Source organism: Medicago truncatula, chromosome 6 (assembly GCF_003473485.1).
Source record: "Medicago truncatula cultivar Jemalong A17 chromosome 6, MtrunA17r5.0-ANR, whole genome shotgun sequence".
NCBI classification, from domain to species: Eukaryota; Viridiplantae; Streptophyta; class Magnoliopsida; order Fabales; family Fabaceae; genus Medicago; species Medicago truncatula.
In genome coordinates this window covers 2124733-2151247 of record NC_053047.1, presented here as the reverse complement: position 1 = coordinate 2151247, position 26515 = coordinate 2124733, and the positions used below count along the sequence as shown (strand labels likewise).

The 26515-nt window shown below is 32.1% G+C and overlaps 4 protein-coding genes across 4 annotated transcripts; 1 reads left to right on the top strand and 3 right to left on the bottom strand.

Moving 5' to 3' along the window:
- Positions 1–383: 383 nt before the first annotated feature.
- On the bottom strand, positions 384–1945 carry LOC25495242 (zinc finger AN1 domain-containing stress-associated protein 12). Its single transcript, XM_013595434.3, has 2 exons — positions 1755–1945; positions 384–1000 (listed from the first exon to the last, which is right to left on the bottom strand). Exons 1-2 carry the CDS (start codon positions 1860–1862, stop codon positions 527–529), a joined length of 582 nt encoding a protein of 193 aa, XP_013450888.1. The 5' UTR covers positions 1863–1945; the 3' UTR covers positions 384–526.
- Positions 1946–5995: 4050 nt separating this feature from the next.
- Positions 5996–8430, top strand: LOC11434906 (U-box domain-containing protein 40). Its single transcript, XM_003618292.4, has one exon. It carries the CDS (start codon positions 6404–6406, stop codon positions 8066–8068), a length of 1665 nt encoding a protein of 554 aa, XP_003618340.2. The 5' UTR covers positions 5996–6403; the 3' UTR covers positions 8069–8430.
- Positions 8431–17912: 9482 nt separating this feature from the next.
- LOC25495241 (peroxidase 31) lies at positions 17913–19836 on the bottom strand. The gene has a single exon (XM_013595428.3). It carries the CDS (start codon positions 19649–19651, stop codon positions 18647–18649), a length of 1005 nt encoding a protein of 334 aa, XP_013450882.1. The 5' UTR covers positions 19652–19836; the 3' UTR covers positions 17913–18646.
- A 1692-nt stretch (positions 19837–21528) lies between these two features.
- On the bottom strand, positions 21529–24824 carry LOC25495240 (senescence-associated carboxylesterase 101). The gene is made up of 4 exons (XM_013595427.3): positions 24651–24824; positions 24184–24550; positions 23191–23724; positions 21529–22458 (listed from the first exon to the last, which is right to left on the bottom strand). The coding sequence occupies exons 1-4, from the start codon at positions 24665–24667 to the stop codon at positions 21649–21651; spliced, it is 1728 nt and encodes a 575-aa protein (XP_013450881.1). The 5' UTR covers positions 24668–24824; the 3' UTR covers positions 21529–21648.
- Between the last annotated feature and the right edge of the window lie 1691 nt (positions 24825–26515).

The following is a 26515-nucleotide window of genomic DNA, read 5'->3' as shown; positions in this document are numbered from 1 at the left end:
ATAAGATTGTAAAATTGGTTTACACATAAGTAAGTACTTAACTGAATTGGTAAACCAAACTCTTAAAATCTAAAACAAAACTCTTGAATTGTAAAACCAATCTTTCTTGTCAACGATAGTGGGATATAGCACAAGGGGTTAGACTTCCGCAATGTGCTGAACTAATGAGTGAATCCTAGTTATGAGGTGTTCGTTTAAATGTTCGACAATGCTTTGAAAATGATTACATTTTGTTGAGGGAACTCATGAGAAACAAAATAAACAGTTGTTCATAAAATCCTAAACACTTCTCGAAACAATGGATTTCAATATCAAACCATTTTTTCAACGAAATTGTTGTCATTTGATTAATCTAACGGCTGAGAGATAAAGAGTCTAACGTCTGAGAAACTATTTATAGTATTTTTTAGATGTAATGTAAGTTTGAACATTAAAATTGCACTTAAAAAAGCAGTGTATCATTCAACATACATCAAACAGAGCAAGAATCACCTGTATTACACATTAAGTTATTAGCCATATCGAATCAACAAGCCTTAACAGAAGGATTACTAGGAGGAGAAGTAGTAGAACGAGATCCAGATTTTTTGCCACAATCTTGACCATTTCTTGAAGCCAAAGCAGCCATAAACCTATTATTCCACCTTCCATTTCCAGCAGTAGTTGTTAAAGAAGATGAATCTCCTTTACTGCAAGCATGATCAGCAGAAAATCGGTGCTTGAGACACACCTTAATGTGGCAAGTTTTACAAGTACTTGTGTTAGAAAACGTCAAAATCTCCTTGCAACGCTTCACAGGGCAAGTCGGTTTCTTCTTCTTGCTAGGGTCACACTTCCCTGAACTGCGGTGTTTCTTTAAGATTGCCTCTTCGTTTTCTCCCATGTTGCCTCTGATCTCCATAGACATGGAACATTCTTCGCAAACAACCACTTTTCTGCTGTTGTGGTCTGGTTTTGGACATTCATGTGACTTATAGGATCTATGTTCCACACAAAATACCTGTCATTATAAATTATGTTAATCACTTTTCTGTTTCATATTTATCAAACTTATAAATTACTAGTATTCATTGATTAACGTACCAAAAATTTTGTAATTGGAAACTACACTACTCAATGAATTAACTGACCAAAGTTGTTTTAGTCAAAGACCAAACTCAGGTGTTTTCGATCGATTCAATCTTACATGAAGTTTATTAATCACGTGAATTCAACCACATGATTTGACACATTTGAACATGCAGAAACGTAACATATTTTATTATTTTAACATGGATAATTAAGCTCACATCATCAGACAAGTCAAAACTGAATTCCAAATCTTGACCAGACCAACATATTTGATTATACTACAAAACAGTACAAGATAAATTGAAATACAATAAGAACATAATGCAAGTTCCTCTAGTTTTCGCGCGCGGGCACCTATTAATTAAGAATTAAATATTTTTTTAAGCTAAACTAGTCTACCGAAATTGACGAATTGAATCTCGGATATTGAGAGGAGCACACTCAAAGATCTGAAGCCAACACCATCAGGTCAACCTAAGTAGGTTGTCATGAATTAATTCTTAATTGTTAACTCAATCAATACAATTTCATCTTAACCCTTAGATTGAGAGAATTAGAGAGGTTTTAGTAATCTAAATTATTTTCACAAAATAAGTAAAACCTAATCAATAATCGTTCAGTCAAATATAGAACTAATCGGAAATTTTGTATAAATATCAAAATAATAAATGAAAGGAAAATACCTGTTTGCAGCCATCACATGTGAAAGGAAGGAAATCAAGCTGGTGACAATCAACATGCTGGCAATGTTTACCTAAGTCTGGAAAAGCTTCTGTTCCACCAGATGCCATAGTTTCAATTTGAATATATGTTGTCTCTTTTGTGATTGTTGAGAAATTTAATATCGAAAAAAATGAACTTATGAATGAAGAAAAGAAAAAAAAAAAGAAGAGTGTATTTATAGGTTTGGAATTGACTTGGGGCATAAGCCAAAATTTGATAGGGGTAACGTATATGACACGTTTGTCTAAAACCGAACATTCTAGTTGTAACCGTCCTATTAGGAGGAGTTCTATTTCGGCGTCTACGCGGTTTATTTCTTTTTCTTTTTCTTTTCTATTATCTTTTTATGCACACTAAAATAAGGTTTTATGAAATTTTAAGCAATTGAGGGGACACATACCTGTTTTTTTTTTCTTCTCTCAATTGAGTTAGTACACAGTACATGTTGCACTAATGGGTCTTTCACACATTGGCCTTTCCAAAATCAGTGGCCAACTAGCTAATTGTTTTGACTAACAAGGCTTTTCGTGATTGCTTATTAGCTATTTGGTTGGCTTGTATTTGGACTTGGTGGAAAGAACGTATAGTTATCTTTTTAATTACAAAAAATTAACTTCAGATCAATTATTAGGTAAAGTGAAAATTCAGGTTTGGTGTTGGATTAAATCAAAGATTAAAATCTTAAAAAGCATGACTTGAATCATTGGTGAGTTAATCCATTTGGTTGTCTTGAGTTCGTGGTATTATGAGGTTGTTTTCGTTGTTTTGGATCAGTTTTGATTCTTGTTGTGATTGTACTCTTTTCCAATTCTTTACAGGCATTGTGTTGTAATAATTTTTAGGAAAATGCTTTGTAGGACGAAATGAACATCAACGAGGGACGTGCCAATTGCTCTGACCAACTTTCATACCACTACCACGGCTTTATTCCACAAAAATTGGAAGTCAGAACCATTTGTTGGTTTCACGAACGATTACCCTCACGTTAAATAGCATTAATGTAATTTTTAATATATCTTGTTTGTTTGGCCTTTTCCAAATAAAAAGTGGAGAGATTGGGACTTCCAACCTCAATCACGTCATTCGACTTTGACATAACAATTTTGACATTTTATTGCTTGAGCTATGATTTGTGGACAAAATAATATTGCTTATACTATCTGCTTTTTGGAGTCTGAGCAAAATAAAACAACGATAAGTTTTAGTGACAGCTGTAACCGTAGGTAGAGGTTCATAATATTTTTAAAATCGTCTCCTTAGAATTACCTACAGTTTTTTCCGTAGGTAAAGGTGGAAAACATATGGCGACAATCACTTGGCAATGACAGACAGATTTAGCTACGGAAATTTGCACTATAGTGACGGATTTTGGCCGTCACTAAAAGTCAAATTTCTTGTAGCGATACAAAGAAAGTATAGGTTGAACCCAAGCGCGTGCCCGGGCTAGCTGGGGGGTAAAATCGCCCTTGCTTTGGGAGCAAGGTGCTACCACAAGATTGGAGGTATGTCATGGACACACAACAACAACAAAACAATTTCATTGGTTTAGATTGACTTTTTTTATTTGTTAAATCAGTGGTTTAATTTTTGCACCACTAAATGCAATAAACAACTTGCAAAACTAGTTCAAATTTGTGTTAACGTATCTTAAAGCCTGTGATATTCAGCAACAATGGCCCCGCATTCACAAAAGAGCATAGCGCCAACATTTGCTATAATAATGTCTAAAATCAAACAAAATTCAAAAAATAGGAATAAGTATGTCCATTGAACTAAAAACTATTGTTCTAATTACATATTTTGATCTAAATACCGACTAATTATAGAATTGATAAATGTCTATAGGTTAAAAAATGAGTGACATTCGGTCTATAAGATATGATTCAATTGACAATGTGGATATTGTTATAATGAACATATTCATTTGAATTTGAACTTTAGTCTTGAAAAAATGACGATGAATCAATTTTCTTTTAAAATAAGTTATACTTAAACTAAATATATTTTTATCCCACTAATTCTTAAAAACAAAACCCTTCCATATTTACTCATACAAAAAAAAAAAAAAAAACAGTATTTTTTTTAACAAACCGTTATTTATCTCCATACGAATTAGATAAATATGATAAAATCATCTTGAAAGATATACGGTTAAACTTTTAAAAATATAAAAACTACTATTTTCAATACAATTTTTTTTTTGTTTCTTTAACTAGTGTCCTAACACGAACCCTTTTAAGAATTATGGAGTGGAAAATAATCAAATCTATTTTATTTGCAATAAAGTTCAATGCTAAGATATAAAAGCCTATATATAAGGTTAACGTATAAATTGTTAGTATATTATTTATTTAATACCCAAAAGGAAAACACGATGTATAGTTATCTGGACGTGAATGGTGTGGGACATGAAAACACAAAAGGAATCAATCACTTTTTTGCAAAGTGAGAGTGATCTCTAATAAGTCCAGCCTACAAGACTACAACTCTCATAAAGGTTCATATCATTGTGCTTACTGCATGCTACAGAGACTTAGCTATTAAGATTGCAATAATTATATGAAATTGTGGACTTGGTTGGAAAAACTATCTCTTCATGCAAAAGCATTATATGTGTCTATTTAATTAAGACAACATTTGACATTTTTGTCCAAAAAATAAATTACATTTGCAAAGTGTGGATAGCTAGGGTCCTACGTGGTTTGTCAAGGTGGTAAGAGATTCAAACCCTTTCGACAAATTGTTAGAAATTTAATTTTTTGATTTTTTGTATATGGAGAAAATTCAGTTCAAATGAAAGAATTCATATTGTATGTTAAACAAATTCTCTAATAAAAATTAGTCATTCTTAAATACCAAGATACTTCATATCTACAACAAAAATGTGAATATGAAATATCCAGCACTGTCCCATTTTTTTTTTATCTCACGTTCACTTAGAAAATGTCCAAGCTGTTAGAGCTTCCTTAATACTCTATTTGGCCATAATCTAGACTCATTGGATTCTACTTTTCATAAATTTTCTAAAAAAAATATATTAAACTTCCCCATACATGCATGTGAGTGAAAGTGCACTTAGATGTTATTTCTCTTAATTAAAGTCTCGGATCCGAACCTTATAAATAAAAAACGTAGTTTGTAAAATATGTTATATCAAAGATAGTTTAACTAAGTTTTTTGATAGAGATTAGTCATTTGAAGTTGATGATACTCTGCAACTATAATATTATTATTAACAAAAAAGACTAATGGAAAAATTGATTGATAAAGGGTTTTAGAAAGATTAAATGACAAGGTTTTCTTGAAAAAGTAAGGAGCAAAAACCAACTTTTATTCATAGGCAGTATTATTGTCTAATAAACCCAATTTACAAGGTTATATTGTAAAGAAATTTATCCAAACCGACTCTTAATTTATCAAGTACGGACACCCTTCGAATTATGTGTGTCCTGGTGTCGGCGTGTCCGACACGACGTCGATATTTGTAATTACACTGAATTATATGATTTTTTTAAATTATTAGCTGCGTCGACATATCAGTATCCGTGTTATGTTCGTGTCCGTATAATATCATATCCTTACCACTTCAAACAGGGAAATGTTTGGGTTCTTCCATATCACTAATGAGTTTCCATTAATCATGATCCCAATAAATTTTGCTTTATATATTCTGTAAAGTGTAACTCCAAATTAGATACACAATAAATTTTGCTTTAGTTTTCATTGTTCAAAAATGAGTAAAAGGCCAAAATTGTTCTAACATAATAAAGCTTGTAGAATTCAGAGGTGTCATTTTCTATTGGCCCTTATGCATCTGTGCTAAACTTTTACAGCAAACAAATGTCTGACTAATTTGAAGAGTTGACCATCAAGAAGAACTTAAAAAGAAATAAAGCCAAACATCATTTCTCTCTTTTTTTACTTTACAGGTTAAAGAAGAAATTAAACTTACGTTTTTGCTAACCGATGCCTTAAGAGTAATGATTAAGGAATCTATTAGTAAAAATTCTGTTTTAAAAATACAAATTTTTACTTCTGTCTTAATAATAATTACATAATTTTTTGTTGCAATGTTACTTATTTTAGTGAGTTTATCATGCAAGAAAGTTAGCTAGAAGGAAAAAATAACTTAACATGCTAATGGCTTAAAATATGAGTTTCTTAGGAACATAATCACCAACCTCATAAGCTTTTCACATTTATATTTTCATAAAGCAAAAGGAATCAATCAAAACTCTCCATTCCCCCGTAACCTTTCCTTCAACTCCAACACCAAATCATCATCATTTTCCTCACACAACCATTCACTCCTTTTTTCTTTCCTCACCCAATCAACAACTAAAAAGCCAATACACTAACATGTCCATGCTACCCCTCAACTCATCTTCTTCTCTTCTTTCACAATCAACCTTTCCCTTTGTCTTAAGACTCTCTTCAACTCAATCTCATTTGAGTTCAAAGTTCTAACCACAAATTTTCAAGATGGAATCTCCACTCTTCCTTAACCTTAATCTTATCTCTCTAAACAACTTGTTCTTCACACCCCCCCAAAACGAAAGATACCAACCTTATTGAAACACACAAAAACACAAACAAGTTGAACCATTTCATGGAGATTCACAAAAACACAAACAAGAAATGGGGTGGTTCCAAAAAGGAATCAAAATCATTAGAACCAATTGCAACTACTACTCCAAAGATGAAATGGAAGAAAATGATGATTTTCTTCAACACAACAAAAGCTACCCAAAACCAAAACCCACCTCAAGAATTTCTATGCCCCATTTCAGGTTCTCTCATGTCTGATCCTGTAATTGTCTCCTCTGGTCATTCCTTTGACCGAACCTCAGTACAAGCATGTAAAAATCTCAACTACACCCCCCAACTTGCTGATGGCACCACCCCAAATTTCACAACATTAATACCAAATCTTAACCTCAAATCCTCCATTCTCAAATGGACTCAAACCCAAACCAAAATGCAAACCAATCCAAATCTAACAACCACTGAAAACCTCGTACTCAAACTTATGTCTTCAAAACAACATGAACAGAATCAAAACAACCTCGTACTCAAACTAATGTCTTCAAAACAACATCAGCGTAACCAAAACAACCTCGTATCAAATAAAAACGACCAAGAAGAAGAAACACGACCAATATCAATGTTAACACCACGAAAAACCTCCTACTCAAGCTCAGAGGAATCTATAGCTACTGTCACTTCATCATCATCAACAAGAACAACACCACCACAGCTTCAAAGTTTCTGTTACTCTTCACCTTCTTCATCTGAACTTGAACCTTCAACAACACCGGAAGAAGAAGAAATAGTAACAAAACTCAGAAACCATGAATTGGTTATAGTAGAAGAAGGTTTAATCTCACTCAGAAAAATCACAAGAACGAATTTGGAAAGTAGAGTTCAACTTTGCAGCAATAGGGTACTATGTTTTCTGCGTTCTTTGATTTTGTCTAAGAACGAGGTTGTAAGAGTCAATGCACTTGCTTCATTGGTCAACCTTTCACTTGAGAAAGTTAACAAAGTGAAGATAGTCCGGTCAGGAATTGTTCCACCGTTGATTGAGGTTTTGAGGTTTGGATCGTGTGAATCGCAGGAACATGCTTCGTGTGCGATGTTTAGTTTAGCGCTTGATGATGATAATAAAACTGCGATTGGTGTTTTAGGTGCTCTTTTGCCATTGCTTCACGCGCTTAAATCAGAGAGTGAAAAGACGCGCCATGACTCGGGTTTGGCACTTTGTCATTTGTCTTTAGTGAGGAGTAATCGGGCTAAGATGGTTAAGCTAGGGTTTGTTTCGGTTTTGTTGGGGATGGTTAAGTCGGGTCATATGATGGATCAAGTTTTGTTGATGTTGGGTAATTTAGGGTTTGGATCGGATGGTCGGGCTGCTATGTTGGATGCAGGTGTTGTGGAGTGTTTGGTGGGTTTATTGTGTGGGAACGAGTTGGAGTCTGAGTCGACCAAAGAGAGTTGTGTTGCGGTTTTGCATGCATTGAGTCATGGCGGATTGAGGTTTAAGGCGGTGGCAAAGGAGGTTGGAGTTGTGGAAATGTTGCAAAAGATGGAGAAAATGAAGAGCGAGAAGGCTAAAGAAAAGGTGAGGAGGATATTGGAGGTGATGCGAGAAAAAGAGGTTGAAGAAGAGGAAGTGGATTGGGAGGAGTTGCTTGACTCAGGGTTCAGTGGTCGAACTATGAATCGACTCAACAGTGGATTGGATGATTTAAGTGTTAAATCGGATGAGCTGTGAATACATGAGAAATTTTATTTTTAAGTTTTTTTCAATGTGATTATCAGTTTTTTCAAGTCAATGTTGTTGAAGTTCACTTGGGTAAAAATTGGAGATTGTGGTACTTTTTCTTTTCTTTTTACAATTTTTCCATTGTTTTCTTATTTTTTAAGTTGGGTGGAGAATGGAAAAATGAAAATACTCTTTTATTAGTTGAAATACTTTTTCAATTTTTATTTTGGTTTGTGTATAAGGAAGAGAAAAGCAATGAATTCTTAGTTAAATGGGTGTATTGAGGTTGTAAAGAGAAATAGAGAATGTGATGTTGTTCATGGTGGAATAAAAGAAGATGAAGATTAATAAAGTTGATTTTTTTTGGAGTAGAAAGTGCTAAGGGATTGTTGGTGCATAATATGCTTATGCTACCACTTTATTCCTTCAATTAGTAGATGTTATAGCTGGTTATGCTTCCTTTTTATGTCTACCTTTTCTTTTTCAATTCTTTTTCACTCACATTTTAGTATGTGAGTGGATGATTAAAGCTCAAATTATACTTTTTTTGTTTGTTATTCCTCAACTAATTCCAACTAGATTAGTGGTTCTTTGAGAATCATTTGAGCATAATTGATTTAGTTTTAAACATATTGTTGCATAGAGAATTTGTTTGAAGTGCTTGTATATTTATGAAATTTTAAAAACATTTTTTTTGACGAAAAATATTACGACCAAACTAGTAACATGGAAGGAAACTTGTTGTATGAATGGTTTTGATTCCTCCATGAGAAGATCATTATTTATGATTGTGCCACCATTATTTGATCTTGAGATGATTCATGTCCTAGAATTATGTAAATATTTGCTCCACTTGTACTCCTTTCTACTACATTTTTTTTTCCACTTCAAATGTGTCTAACAAAGTCATAACTTTGTATCAACCAATGGTATTAGTTGGTCTTAGCAATATAATTATTACATTGCATCTTTTAACTATTAAAAAAATAGTGAAGATTACTTTCGTATCATATTTTTCTTTTTCTTTCTTAAAAGTTACTTTCCTATCATCACCTTTAACTAAATTATATGAAATGACAATTACGAGTTATGAAGAAAGAGGGTTTCAGGTATTCACCATTAGTAACTTTAATTTTTCTTTTTGGTAAAAAATGTATAAGTTACCTCTTGAGCACCAAAAATAAATTAGTACTTAATCATAATTACTGGAAGAATAAGTTAGTAGTGTGTACATCTCATTATGATCCGATCCAAATTCATCAATTAGGGTATGTTTGGAAGAAGTATTTTGGAGGAGATGTTTGTGGATGATTAAATCTATTTCGAAATATATTTGATCTTTAATAAAAATTAAATCAACAACATGTTTAGTGATCATATAATATTTTAATCACACTTAATTCATTTTAAAAAAACTTACATTGTTTGTAATTTAAAAGAAGAAAAGTAAATCATCATATCCCCTCCAAAATGTTGGGGAGTCCGAGGGGGCAAGGAAACAACAACAGATCAATGTTTCATGACCACAAGAGAGGAATATATCACATTTCACTCAAAACCTTAACATGAGATGTATGGGTCATCTCTTTTATATATTTAATATTTCATTTATCCATAGGCGACCTGAGACTTAACTACTCGCATATATACCTAAAAACTTTTCTCTAGAGTGTGAGTTCTAATGTATTATAACATGAACCAACACATGATCCAACTTTTGCTCCGCAATCAAGCCAAACTAAGAGCTTTGACGATACTACTTAGTGGGGCCCAAAACTTAAAGACGTCGTCACGTAAACGAGCCACATATCTTATATACCAACATTCATATTTGTTTAAAATACATCAAAACTGTTTGGCAAAAGTCTACACATTAACAAGTGAGGAGAGTTGGTTCTGTCCTAATTCATGTTAAAAGATTGAGGCATATAAACAAAATTTCTTGGAAGGTCAATGTAATTGTTCTTTAAACTTGAAAGATGAATAGTTCAATTGATTTAATGAAGTGCAACCTTTATAATAAAAGAACCACTAATCTAGTTGGAATTAGTCGAGAACAAAAAAAGAGTTTAATTTGAAGAAAAGGAAGCATCTATAACATGTATCAAGTGAAGGAATTAGGTGATAGCAATGTAGCATATAGCCTCTTAGGAATAAAGCCTCGTGTCCTAGGAATTGCTATGGAGATGGGAACTTGTTTAGGTTTGAGTGAGTAGATCAAGACGGTGCAAATATACACATGCAATATATATAAAAAACGTGAAGTTAGTTCTCTTCAATCTACCCTCATAAGATGGGTTGAAAACTAACTTCACATCCCTTATACATTTTGAATGTGTTGTTCACAAATACCATATCAACAACATCATAATTAAAGAATTCACAAATCTATGTGAAATGATCAACTTACTCGGTTAAATTGAGATGGAGAGAGTAAAAGATTTGGAATAGAGGAGGAAAAAAAAAACAAAGTGTTTGCAGTGTAGTTAGATCAAACCCTAAACACCATTTATATAGCCCTCAAGGTCCAATAAAAAGAATGAAAAATAAAATAAGAAAGAAATTTGATATTGCAAATCTTATTCATACAGCCTGGCAGTTCAAAATTTGTGGTCAAACGTGGGACTTTAACAGTCTATGTTGCTGCATTTTGAAGAAAGAAACATTAAAATGGAAATTTTTGGAGGGTGTAAAATGTTGCTGCAAACATTGACCAAATTGTTGCATCGATTTAGTGTGTATTGGGAGATGGAGATTAAAGGTAAAAAAATTGAACCTTGTTTTGGGTAGATTGTTTAAAGCCACAGAAACATGTGGTCACTGGTCATTTATTTTTTCGTGTAAATAAATTGTCTTTTTTTTCGTATGATAAAAAAATTTAAGGTTAGAGCACTGTTGACTAAATTTTTATAAATATAATAGACCTCATTAATGTAAAGACTAAACATGGATGAATTAAGATCTTTGCATGTATGATTTTCGTACCCACTTTATTTTTTTTTAAGAAGGATGTTTATAGCATTTTTTTGTTTTGTTTTGTTACATAGATGAAAATATTTGAGTTGGATAAATTAGGGCTGTCCTAACCTCTTATATTCAAACAACACAACGTACCAAACTTCGTTATATCATTGCTTCCAATGTGAAAATAATTGACCACATTTTTCAGCGAAGCGCAAAATCAACAAGATCAAATTGTAACTCGTGAATCCAAAGAAAACAATTTAGTAGTAGTCAAGCTTGATTTCTATTTTGATTCAACTTGCAAGATGTGGATATTTTTCTAAGGCATGGTTTGATATTATTTTACAAACTGAATTATTGATTATTGATATTATTCAGCTTGCGATAAGTCTCAAGTTATTAATCCCTGCTAATTCACTATCATCATTGTTGGTGTATATCTCTAATCACACCTCCTTAATTACCACAACTCCACTCTTGTAGGTAAAATACTCAATCATATATAATACATGCACACTCGCACGCCCGCACGCTCATTCGCACACAATATATTTAATGACTATAAAAAAGTGAATGAAAAAATGAAATACTTTTTTTCACTATTGACGGATCAAGGAACTTTATTTATTAGTTGGCGCCATAAATTTTCTTATAAAAATATACATTTTTGTTACTACTATTTTTTTGATTGATTCATCAATTTCGTCCATTTCATCATGTCTTTTGTGCTTCTTGTTTCTTAATTCTTCGTCCTATCTTTGTTGATTGTTCAAGAATAATATTGCCTCCTCACAATTGATACATTAATATGTATACTCTTAGTATCTTACTATGAACTAATATCTTCCCTTTTGAACAGATAAGTAGTATAATTGGAGATCAATGATTTTTTTTAAAGCTCATCCTCTTCATCATCATCATTCTTCATACATTCATCATCAAAAAATCCAGATTTTTTTTTTAAATCATGTACAACATTCAAAAACTTTTTCTAGTTTATTTCTAGATTTCTAATCGCTAGTTTGTAACATTGCAGTTATTTGTGGAGAAATTACTAGAAGGAAACATGGTGTTTTGTTGAAATCTTCCGTAACAATTTATTCTAAGGAAATGGAGAGGATCTGCACCCCCCATTAACTACCTCGAGAATCATGTCATGATACCTAAAGAGAACAATTTTTTTATCGGTTAGATCATTGGAGGTGAGATATTATGGTGGTATATATATCCACTTCACCACGAGGGTTATAGTGCACGTTAGTTTCGTGCTATTTGAAAAATAAAATGTTCGACAAAGTAAAATCATGAAATCAATGATATAGACTTGAAATTTTGAGTGGTGAGGGCAACATATATATTATTTCATATTATTACAAGCACATGCTCATACATACACACATTGCTTCAACAAAAAAAAAATGCTCATACATACACAATGTGTGTATGTGCTTGAGTGTGCACACATGCGTGCTTGTGTGCGTGCGTCAATGTGAGTGTTGTGTCCTTGTATTCTTTTACAAATAATTTTATAGTATATTACAATTTTGGTATGAGAAGTGTGGCTAGAAGTGTCTTTTGCTATGTGTTGTCTTTTTATATTTGGCTTATTCAATCATCCGGTCCCTTAACTTAATTGATTGTCTCAATTTGGTCCCCTAACTATAATTTGTACCAATTTGGTCCCCTATGTTTTGCTTTGTTATTAGTTTTAGTCATTTATGTTAGTTTATTTGTAGTAATTTTCAGTTCATCATAAAGCTTGGAATAATGCTTTTTTCAATAGGCTTGGAATGGTGTATGATTTTATAATACTTGAAAACGATTAAAGTATTTTTAATATAGTAAAATGGGAGATCTAATTAAAAATTTAAATGTGATTTTTTGGTTCTCGCATTAGCTAAAAGGGACAAAGTATGAAATATTAGAGAAACGACTTATAAACATGTTTTCATAATGTTCGGATGCACAATTTGTTAATGCTAATGCATAATTTCTTCACTTCATAATATGGTAGTAGATCCTCCTTAAAAAAAAAATATGGTAGTAGATTTTCCCTCGTGGGAAAGTTTGTTACGATCTGTAACCATTTTTTGCTATGCATTTTTTTGCGTTTTTCGATGAAGTTTCTACGTAGTTCTTCATCTTATTTGTTCGATCTTCATTCTCTATTCGCAATCATCCATTGATTTTGTGATTCATCTTGTTCGTTTTTGAAGATTCGTTTCAATTTCTTCATTTTGTGTTTTGTTATGCATTTTACTACTACTTCTTTGATTTATTCATCAAATAATTCGTCCTTTTCATCATGTCTTTTGTGCTTCCTGTTTCTTAATTCTTCGTCCTATATTCATTTATTGTTCAAGAATAATGCCTCCTCACAATTGGTACATTAATATGTATACTCTTAGTGTCTTACTATGAACTAATATCTTCCCTTATGAACAGACAAGCAGTGTAATTGGAGATCAAGGATTAAGAGTTCTTGGTGACTGCTGTATTATTCATAGCTTATCGGTGTGTGATACAAATCCATAATTATAACCAAAATGAAATGTTATTATATCTGAAAATGAGTATCAATTCTTGTCAAGGAGCTTAGAAAAACGATTCAAACCCTCTTGTTATATGAATGTGACTCTGGTGCTTTAAATAAAAATTTCTCAATGAACTCCTTGAATTGGTTACATGCCGATGCACTCGGGAGATAGCATCAATCTACTCGGGAGATTCAATTCTTCCTATCAAGAGGTAGAATCCGATGGGCGTGGACAACAGATATGCACACATGTGTGCATGCGTGCGTACATCCATGTGCGTGTTGTGTCCTTCTATTCTTTTACGAATATTTTCATAGTGTATTATAATTTTGAAAATTGAATATTTTCAATAACAATGGGCGCATATCACACAACGATGCCGTTTCATTACCTCCTGTTACGACCTCATTTCTTCTCGTGACAAAACACGTTCATGATAATGTTTATGTTAACATCTTCATCGACTCTGCAATTTTTTAATTCATTTTTTCAATTTTTATTCGCTTTTTTTTTTTTTTTGGTATATGTTGAGTTTAATAGTTAGAAAGAAAGTATTCATATTCTTGTGACAATGTTGAATCAATTTTATTTTTAATTTTAAACTTTTTTTTGTTGTTTTCTATTTTTTAGTTTAGTTTGAAGTTCATTGACATTGAACGGTTTCCTTCAGAGGCAAGATTGAAACTTTTTGTGATTCTATGAAATGGTTGCTTTCATTTTTCTTGTTTGATATGGTTTTGTTTTTGTTTTTTTGGGTATACATTGCAGGCTTTGTGAGTTGAAACAAGAAGTGCCTTTTCTTGCCCAAAAGAGATGGATTTAAAGATAGTTTTTTTTTGTAACTTCAAGCCTAAATATATATATTTTTTTGGTCAAAAGCCTAAATATATTTATTACAAGTTTGAAAGAATCGCCAACTTCTTTCATTATTTCAAAATCATTTAAAAATTTTGGTGTTCTGAAATATTAAAATTCAAATAAAAAGTTAAAACTAGAATTAAAGCCAAGAAATCAAACTCAAATAACCTCACAAAAGAGCGTAGTCGAGCCAATGAATTCTTTGTCTATTTGATACACAATTTCACCTTCAAGTAAATTCGAGACCACCACACTTGATCGCAAATCGCCAATCTACATCATTTATAAAAAAGATTGGTAAATAGTTGAAAACGTTTTGAATGAACATAATAAATTTTAGATAAAACCTTGTATTTTTGCATGACATATCTTGAAAAGGGAATAAATTTTGTTCAATTAAGAATTTATACCTCTAAAATGAAATAATACTTCATATGTTTCGCAATACAAGTCACTTTATTTTAGAAAAATTATGTGTGTACAAGTGCGCATGTGCACGTATGCGTGCATACGCTCATATAACGAGATGAAATAACGAGACTAAAGATATATCTGACATAATCATCCATACACACCAAGACATATGGGATGTTTACCCTCACATAACTATTTGGTTAGCCTTTGAACTTGGGAACTAAAAAAAATACACCAGTTTGAACTACAATTAAAAATTGAATATAGTCGCCACGTACATTAAATACTCTTTTATTAGGATATTGGACCTCTAATATGCACCTCTAGGTATATCCCCACGGGACACAAGTTAGGTGATTTGGAACTAGTATTACTCTAATCCTCGTGTAGGCAAAATAAAATACAACCGATATTTTCAGATTTTTTTATCAGAATTGTGTGACCTTCCAAATAAGAGACTTCGTTAAATCAAACCTAGAATCTTTTTATGGGTTTAGTTATTTTTGTGAACTTTGTCAACACCATGTTGGACCCTTTTTCTCGTATATCTTCTAAATGTAACTTAGTTGGGAAGTTCTATCGATATCGGTATGCAAGGAACGAGATTCGAATTCCGAGTTTTTCATGTCTGTGTATTTATGATGTGAGTTCAACACTTAAGTTATTTGATAAAAAAAAAATTGATTTATGATTTTTTTTTATTTTTTATTCTTGAGTAGAATTAATCTTTGATTCTAGAATTTATTTTACTTGAAATTAAAAATTGGAACTTTTGATTCTAGAATTAATTTACTTATAATACTTAAATTTATTGTTCAACTCATCTTTAATCTAATCAATTCACTCAATCATTTTTTATCAATAGAGAATCAACCACGTTTTTTACACATTCTTTATCTCTTTGACAAATCGAGGAAATATAGATTGTCAGACCAACTATCAACAATGAATAGGTTGAAGAAGGAAGAGATTTGGTTTTGGTTTCCTTATATGCAGACGGTCAAGGATTCTTCCTTGTTCGTGTATATGAAATATTTAGTTGAAAGGAAAACAGACACCTTATATGTTGCACATATCTTCAATGGAGATTAATCACCATTAAACGACGATGAAAACTGTGTACTAATAACATAGTAAACAAAAAAAATTGTGAGAGTCACTGAAAATTAAGTGTCACAATTAAGTGTCACGATCAAATGAACCTTGTCTTTATCAATTGATTCCTCATCGTTATGAAGAAAATATGTGAAGAATAATAATTAGTTTATTTTATTTTGAAAGGTATGTTGTATTGGCCTGGCCTGCAACCGCGTGCAATAAAATCAATTTATCAAGGAGGTTTTTTTTTTTGAGTGGCCGGGATTCTAACTTCGGACCTTGCATATATTATGCATTGTTCTTACCAATTGAGTTAAGTTCACGAGGATTTATCAAGGAGGTCTCTCCATAGTAAAGATGCTTTCTTTTCTATACACACAAATAAAAATGTTTCATTAACAAAAAAGAATTTGTTTTCTATCCTATCATAATAATAATAAATTTCTTGAACAATTTTTTTGATAACTGATGATAAGGAAGATATACCTTCATGAAAGGTGAAAAAGAAACATCAATTTTATTGAAAATTACAATAATATTTACTATAATCTAACAAATTTAAACTTGAGCTCAAAATGAGTAATTAAAAGTATAAATAATGAAAAATTCCTTATATCCATTAATTAATAATGACTCTGCCGTGTGATATGCAAAATGAAAACATGATACCAGGTCCCACCTTAATAATATGATGAGTTTACCCAGCCTGGCAGCACATTCTTCTTCATTTGACCATGCACAAATCCCCTCTCCTTTGATTTGGATGATTGGATCCTTTTTTCTACTATGTGAATTGCACTATAATTCAAGCTTTATAGTTGTTTACATATGAGCAAACCAAATAGTCAAATACAAAACCTTTTAAGTCAAAAGAAAATATTAACATCACACAACTTTTATCACTTTTTTGAGATGGGAATTGGGTGTTTCTCCATTTAGTTAATAATTATTAAGGCTATGTCAGGTTTAAAGAGAAGTCAATCAAGTTGCATATAGTCTCGATAAATATAATTTAAGTTTGAATTCTAATATAGAACCGTTAAATTTTCTTTTACTTTTGTTTCAAATGTCGCGTTGGCAGATGCCACATATACTATTTTTCGTAGAAATTTTTAGTTTTTGTTTTGGTGCCTAACCCCTTTTTTTGAAGGGTAGTAGTAAAACTCTTCATTAATAAATACTTCATTGATCCTATAATTGAGAGATTATATTCAAACTCAAAGCTGTTAATTAAGCAAGAAAAAAAGTGTATGTTATACATATAAAATATCTATGAGAAACTCACACATCAAAAATGTGAAGAAGTGAAAAATGAGTTTAAATCTTAACTCTTACGTGTTAATTTTACTGAGGCGATATGCATTTAATTGACACATTCATATGTTTTCTAATCAAATTTTAGCATACACTTTATCATTCCATCACACTAATAATCAAATTTCATCACTTTAATAAAATTAAAAAAATAGTATAAGAGAGAACAAAAAATCACTTTATCATTCCATCACACTAATAATCAAATTTCAATTTTAATGTTATGATGTATTGGATGCTATATACGCGGCGCCTAATAAGGTAGGTCCATTAATAACAACACTCCTAAGTCTACTACAACTGTCTAATAAATTATTTGTATCCACATGCACTTGTTGGCCATGTCTGAAACCACCAATAAAAGACAAAACACTACATTTTTCAACATTGAAAAGCATCTATTAGTACTTTAATAATCTTCATTAAATTCCCCTTGTTAATTTTTCATTTATTTAACCATAGCTAATTAAATCTATAGTACTACTTTCCCTCAAAAAAAATAATCTATATTACTACTTCATTTAGTTTATTTGAAACTCAAACTTAAACTACATCATTGTGCTTCAAAAATTGTGTTTTAACTGCTCAAAAAATGTGTCTTTCCATGACAAATCTATGCATTGTATCACAACAATCAACACAAACACCACCTTCTAAGATACAGGATATAAGAATAAAAAAAAGAGTGCTTTTATTAAATTTTACAACACAGCTCACACAGAATGATAATGTAAGTACATAATTGAGCTTAAAACATCAAATTCATGCACAAACAGGGGTACATATTATATAATAATGTATATGATAAAATTATAATTGTTCCGGATTGAGCCAAGGTCATCTAAAATTGGGTGTCTACAATGTAAATCTAACTCCACATGCAGAGCTTCTGAGAAGCTAGCTTCGGAAAAGTTAGCTTTTGAGAAGCTGTGCATACAATCATGTGATCAATCACACAATAATCCGCAAATCATGACAAACTAGTGTTGCAAAGGTTTTTCCGTTGATCTCATCCTCATAAGCAATGTATGCATTTACATTTACCTTATTTTCCAAATCAAATCACTCACTAACTTCGGCTTCAGAGTGCTTGCAGATACACTATCCCTATGAGACCTAGCAACATTGTCCGTTAGAGTGCTTGCAGATTCAGTAACATTGCGAGAGACTTAGCACCATCGCCCTCCACCGCGCTCTCTTCTTTCGACCATCCCTCGAGATCCACCTCATATCAATATTTATAAATCTTAATATCATGTCCTAATGAAAATATGAAAAATTTATATATATAAAAATAGGACCAATTAAAAGAAAGTTTACATTTTTATCAAACCCAGAAACAAAAATTACAATTATAATCCACAACAAACCCCAAGAACAACAACAAGAACAAGAACAAAGATCAATTAATCTGATCACATCTTCTTCTGATCTCACCCTTCCTACCAGTCTGAACATTCAAAAGACTAAGCTTCTGCATTGAACTAGCAAAAACCTTAAAGAAATAATCTTGATCCTTAGCAAATCTTTCCACAAAAGGTTTAGTTGAAGGGTCACTAAACAACCCATGATCTGATTTCAAAACCCCTAAACCTTTAGGTAAATTCTGAAAATAAACATTATCAAATTTATTTGGTGTCATAATATCATTAAAAACAGACAAAGTTGGATTCTTCTTATAATCACCACAAGCTTTCTTTAACCCTTCAACAAATCTAGGATTATAACCTGAACCAGAACCAGAAGAATTGTTGTAAATATCTGAACTAATTTCACTACAATGTGAAAATCCAACTGTATGAGCACCAGATAAAGCAACCATCTCTTCAACCGTAAAACCCCGTTTCGTGAATATTGAAACTATCTGTGTCATTGTCATTGACGGCTTTGGAAGAAAGCCATCAACAAAAGATGACACAGAGGCTCGGCCGTCGCGACGGCCGAGGTAAACATTGTAATGAGGACCACCAAGCATGATAAGAAGATCACGTGTAGCAGTAGCAAGTATGTCAGAGCAAGAGACAGTGTTGGGACAGGAGAGTTCAAGAGCGGTTTTGATACGTACGATGAGGTCAAAGGAGTCTCCTGGAAGAGAGAGATTGATGTCGTTGTCACGTTCAGCTTTGTTGAAAGGGGTTGAAGAGAGGAGGACGGAGGCGTCGCAGCCGTTAGGGAGGAGGCAGTCGTGGAGGAAGAGACGGAGAGTGGCGGCAGCGGTGGTTGGAGATTGGATCTGTTTTGAGGTTACTGTTTGTTGAATGATTTGTTGGAATTGTGGACATGTTTGTTTGTAGTAATCTAAGGTTAGTTTTGATTCGGAGATGTTAAGGTTAATGATGATGTTGAAGAATAAGAAGAATGACAACAATGTTTTTGATGATGTTGAGGTTGTTTTTGTTGCTGCCATTGTTGTTGTTGTGTTTTTTTGGGGGGTTTGAAAAGTGAAGAGGAGTGAAGGAAAGTGAGGATGAGGGGGATTTTGTGGAGGATGAAAAGGGACACGTGGCGGAGTGTGGTGCGTTGATCACGGGATTTGTGCTTGTGTTAGATTGAGATTGATGAAAGTGTGGGATGGAGCTGGAGTAGGGCTGTATCTTGCTTGGGTTGGCATGTTATTGAAAATGGTTTGGCAGCATTGAGGGGACATCATATTAGTTTAGTGGATGGTTTAACTTTTTAAATAAGTCGATTGAAAGTTACACTGTAGTTTAAAAAATAACGATTAATCGTAATTTTTGATAGATTGTTTGTGATTCAGAGCTACGATTCAATAAATCATTGAATTTTTAAACAAACTAAAGTGATAATCACTGTATGAAACTCGAGTTTGAATTTTCTTCATGTATTTATCATTCCGTTATTGTCTATTTATGAAATAGATAGACAAATGTGATAGATTAGTGAAAACCATTTTAACAAATAGATCTCAATAATGAATTTCACTAATCTTTAGCTTATATTTGTCTCACTTATAAATGGATAGTTAATTGGAAATAGATAAGTGCAGTAAATTTGAGGCTCGTGAAACTCACATACATGTAACTGCGAGGTCAAATTTTTTCTACTTTTGTGTGACTAAATGTGAGTTAGTTTAACTTTAAATCATAATAAATCTATAAAATAAAACAATATTGATATTATAAGTTAAACCATGTATTACAAACTATCACTACAATATTGTGATAAGATCTCTAAAAGAAAACAATATTGTAATAAGAGATGTGATATTTGAATAATCAAAACGTGACAACTTTTAAAATATAGTAGAAAAAATATATGTGAATAAGGGTTATTTTGTTTGAAAAAAGAGAATTAATTTTTGGAGTTAAAATAACTTTTCACTAATGACAATGGTGAGAGAATTAAATCCTTAAAAAAATGGTTTGAGAAGTAAATGTTTATACTAAATTAAAGAGCATAAATATTAAATGTATTTTTTGTTGTTTTATTTGGTACACTTCTTAAATCCAAGAGTAATTAGTTCGGATTGAATTTTTATCATAAATATTTATTTATATAGTATATGTGCACCGACACATAGAATCTAGAGAGGAAAGAAGAAAATATGATAGTAATTTATCTTATTTTATTTTTGAGAAATGTGATAGTAAATATGCAGAGAAAAATATTGTAGTTAAACTCAATGTTTTAAAAATTAATCGATGCAACTTTCAATCAGTTTATCAATGAAGTTATAAGAAAGGGTGATTGAGCATAGATTACGAAAAGAGATTTGAGTTACCGATAATCAATTTAGTTTATGGAAGCAATCTACCTATTTCGACGTGTGACGGAGAGATATCAGACAAATAAAAACGACTTGTACTTAGTTTTCATTGATTTGGAGAAGGTGTATGATAGAATGTCTAGAGAGACTTTTTGGAAAGGCCTAGAGAAGAAAGATGTTAGAATTGCTTATATTAAAGTTATCCAAGAGATGTATAAGGGGACTTTGATTAGTATGAGGATGCAAGATGGGACTACCAACGATTTTTCCATATCAATATGATTGCACCAAGGGTCAATCCTAAGCCCTTACCTTTTTACTTTAGTTTTGGATGTACTTACGGAACACATCCAAGAGTTAGCACCAAGATGTACGACTTTGGCAAATGATGTAGTCTTGCTTGGAAAATCGAGGGAGGAATTGAATGGAAGGTTAGAGACTTGGAGACTAGTCTTAGATGCGTATAACTTCCGCCTGAGTAGAAGTAAGACAAAATATATGGAATGTAACTTCTACGATTGAGGTAAAACTAAAGAGTATTGATTTGCAAGGGAAAATACTTAAAGAAAAAAGGTTCCATTATTTATCAATAAGGTTCATAAGAGCATAAGAATGTGATGAAATCCTGATGTATTGCAACATATAAGACTCACTTTTATTATGCAGCTAAATATACTTCAAGGAAATTCATAAGCTCCCAAACCATACAGCTTAACCTTTTCAGCATCATTCATGAAGTTATCAAGTTTTGAAGTGTATGAACGTCCCTTAATAGCTTTATAATCTTTCCACCAACTCATATAGCTACTTTGACTCAAGAAAATTTCAGATGAAACTTGATAATCCTTAAGCAAACAATAAACATAGTCCTCAAATTCAACCAATTTCTTCAATACCTCTTCTTTGTCTTTCACAACCTTCAACTCGTTGCATGCAAGTATAGCCTCTTCAACATGTGCCCAAAAGCAAGAATCTCTAGTCAAAATCATTTTCATATTCGTCTTCCTTGTAATATTTAATTCATTTATGGCATTTCTTGACTGTTCCTCCAATTTTTTGAAGTGTTTGGACCTTTTTTTATTCACATAATCTTTACCACCTTCTTTGTAGTATTGAGCAATAGCTAATGGTTCAACCATTCTTCTATAAATAATTCCACCATATAGCCAACAAGTAGGAAAAAAGGCACCTTCTTTTTTAGGCTTCATTTCAACGTCTTCAACCATCTTCTCCCAATAACTTGTGAGCTTTTTATGAAACTCAACAACATCATAATCAGATATTTCGTACATGTTTTTGTAACTGTCATAGTACCCTATGTCAAGATTTGTTGTTTTCTTTTTGTACCATTCAACTTGTGCTATACATCCCTTCATTTCATTCTGTTTATTTGATGGATTAAATGATATCTTCTTTTGAATGATGAATCTTGCTTCTAGTGTTTTTATCATTGTTTCAAGAACATTGATATCAATGTTCTGCTTTTGCTGCATCGAAAGTCAAATTTTGAAATGAGGCCAAGAAACTTTTTAGTTTACTAATAGTTGTAGTACACATAATGACTCTAATTAAGAATCAACTTTGACTAAACTTCTCTAGAATCACTAATAGCAAAAGCTGAAATGAACCTTATAATAGTAGTAAGTTTTTTAAATAACAATTTCTTTTTAAGATTAAAATCAAAATTGCGGTCACAATAACAGTTATGTTGCCATTAGAGAATCCCGGTCAAATACGGTTAACCATAAAAAACATTGACCATGATAATGAAACCATCTTTAAAACCCTGCTAATTGTATCTAACTTCATATAAGCATTTGTAATCATATCAGGACTTTTCAGTAAGCGAAACATCACAAACCCAGTTTAGGATCTATTTTGATTGACTTATTTCAACTTATCAATTTGCATAAACATTTGGCATGTCTATTATCTGCTTTCAGCTTAATTCTATAAACTCTCCAAGATAGCTTATGTAAACAGTTCATAGCTTATATAAAAACAATTATACTTTATTTTATCTTTTGTTATAAAAATAACTTATACAGAAATGCTTATACGATAAGAGCTTATGCTATAAGCACTTAATTAAGAAGTTTATCCAAGCAGGGTCATAATTAACAAGCTCCAATAGACTACTAGAAGTTAATCCAATCAAACCTAAATGTGATTTAATTAAATATCTATATTCTCCCAGAAAAAGATGGATATTCACATACCAGCATGTGTGGTGTCAACCCTAGTGTTTGCTGCAACTGCAAACTGATACCAATTGCAAGTGAATCCGAATTGTTCTTGTCTATGGTCGGCGTAGAAGAATCCTTGAAAATCGTTTTACGTCTGAGTTTTTCAACTAAGTTTCCATACTCAGCTGAATCAAATCCTTGATTTTGACCATGAACTTTGTTTAATGTAATGAGAATTTCCAAATTAGAATCAGGATTCTCAAAACAAGTAGAACCTGAATCAGAACAAAAGAGAAATGTTCCGAAAGGCATGTAGTTTGTGGTGAATAGCCTAGGAAGTGGATCATTGCAAGAAACAACATGAATAAAGCAAGAATTCCAATAAGAACCACGTGATATGGCTTGTTGCAATTTCTTGTCACCAACAAGAGGTGAACCAAATGTGATGCATAGTGGACGATTCCGAAAATTCCAACTTGAAATATGGTTATCTAATAGTGATATTGTGAAGAGTGAAGCTATTGATCCTCCAAGACCTTTTCCAGTAACAATCAATGGAGTCGAAATCTGCATTAAGATTGTTATTTATACATACATTATATAAAGATTTAGAGATGAACAATATATGGCCGTGTTTGGATACACAACTTAATTAAGCCCTTAATAGCATAAGCGTTTATCATGTAAGTATTTATATATATAAGCTATTTCTAAAACAAAAGATAAAACAAAGTCAAATTGTTTTCATAAGCTATCTTGGAGAGCTTATGGAAATAAGCTGAATATAGTTTATAAACATGTCCTAATTGTTTCCATAAGCTCTCTAAAACAATCTCACTCACAAGTGCTTATGAACAGCAAACAAAATAAGTACCAGTGGTACTAGGTCGACAACAAGAGATGAAGTAAAGACTATTTTACACAACAGAAAAATAGCATGTTTTTTTAATGAAGGGCCAAAATTACTATTTTTAAATGTTAGAGGACTAAAGGTGCATTTAAGCCGTACAAGAAAAGGGGAAATACCTTAGATTTCAACTGATCAAGCTTCTGAAGATTATCACAAAAGAGTGAAACAGCAGTGTTATTAAGAGAGAAAGAAGGGTTCTTCTTAGTGCACAAAAACTCAAACTGATGAAAATTCTTATTCTCTTTAAGATCAGAAGATGAAACCAAATCACTTTGAAGATTAGAATAATCTTTGGTAGCTTCAAAGGCTATAATAGTCAAATCAGAACTTTGTTCTTTGTAAACTTTCCAACACAATCCAACACCATCATCATCATCATCATTTGTAACTATGTCTTGATAACTAGATGAGATAACATTCCATGTTTTTTTAAGGATTTCATAGCTTGTCACAAATGATGCATGCTCAGCTCCACCGCTAAATCTGCAACCATAATCCAAAAACAAAGTAAATAGAATAAAATAAAAGTGTTATGCAACATAAATAAGTATTAATGCTTTAACATTCTATTATTATTACTTACAGTTTAAGTTGTGACATGGTGCTTGAATTGAAAGATAAATTTTGAAGTATAGAAGATTATGTGATGAAGCGAGTTATTGGTGAATTGAGATGATGTTGTTATTATAAGGTTAATGGAAGTCTTCGGAAAATTGTATGTCACTGAAATTGCAAACAAGGGTACTACTATATTGCTATTCCAGAAGGGTACTACTATATTTCGTGAAGTCAACAAAGGGTGTGTATTTTATTTTTTCTTCCATTGTCATTATCTTTATCCTTATTTTTATTTTTACTAATAATAAATATTAAGTAGTCTTAACCTAAGACCAATGATTAACCCTAATTTTTGGTTCTTCATAAAATTTATGAAAAGAAACTCCTAGCTACCACATGCTACCCATTTACATACGACTCTTACCACTGCGGCCCTGATGTTTTTGATTGGAGAAATGATATTTGGATATCTATATTTTAACAACTTTTGTGACAACTCTCTCTCTCATAATTTCATTGTACTTTTATTCTCCCTCTTCCTTTCTCTCTCTCTATTATTATTGTCCAATAAAAAGAGAGGAAAAAGGTTGTCACTAAAAGTTGTTGGAAATTGATTATTAAAATATCACTCCTCTTTTGATTAAATGTGGTTGCTTTAATTTTAAATATTCAACACAAATATCAGGTTTTCATTCTTTCAATCTCACAATCCCAAATCATTTCTCACTCACTTTCATCTCTCTCACGATAATTCAATCAAACCGAATAACCCTAATCCCTCCTTTTTTGGCGGATCTAATTAATTTTTATATAAAAAAAAGGTCTGCAATGATTGAATCCGGTAGCACATGACAACACTTCAAACCTTTTACCACTAGGCCACTTTCGCTTTTACTGAAAGATTGTTGCTTCCAAATAAATATATCGTACTAAAGGTCATTTTTTTAAGCCACTAATGTCATTACAATTCCTTTTTTGATTGCATATGAATTACAGTCAATCACAACAAAAAAACTCATAGTTAAATATGTTACTTAATTTCAAATCCATATGAATTATAATCAATCATAACTAAAAACTTGTGCGATGTATAAAACAAATGCTAACGAGGATACAACACCATCAAGATGTAAAGTCTTAAGAACTTGTCAGTAGCTCACTTGACAAGGACAATGTATAATATATATATATAGGACGAAGTCCGAACCCCAAACATCCCACTTCTTCGCATTTAAAATATATGATTTCAACCACTAAACCATTTGACCAAAAATATAAAAAAGAATGGCATAAGAGAAGATGGAACCGCAAGTGTTTTCGCCTTGGAGAGGAAAATAAGAAAAGTTAGATCTGGACCGTGGAATAGATCGGATGGCTGGGATATTTTTGACTATGTGATTGTAAGATTTTTGTGACTACCATTAATCATCATCCGATAGACACATGACTCCAATAAAAAAGGCTTAATAGCAGTTTTAACTCCTTAACTTTTTCAAAGTTGCGACTTTGACGCCCTAAAAAAAAACTATAAAACTGCCCCCTAAGTTTTGCAACTGTAGTAGTTTTGGCCCCCAAAAAATAAAACAATAATATGTGGCACCTGACTTAGGGTGCCACGTCAGCGTAGACCGAGTCAAAAGTGCACAGATGCAAAACTTACGAGGCGATTTTGAATTTTTTTTAGGAGGCCAAAATCGCAACTTTGGGAAAGTTAGGGAGCTAAAATTGCTATTAAGCCTAAAAAAGAATAGACATTTTGGGGTGCCGTTGAGCATTGACTTATTAGTAATTTTACTTTCCTTCTGAAATCTGATAGCGACCCGTGCATCAATTAAAATTCAATGGCAGGAGGATCTGCTTATATAGAAATTGCATGTCCTATAATGACCA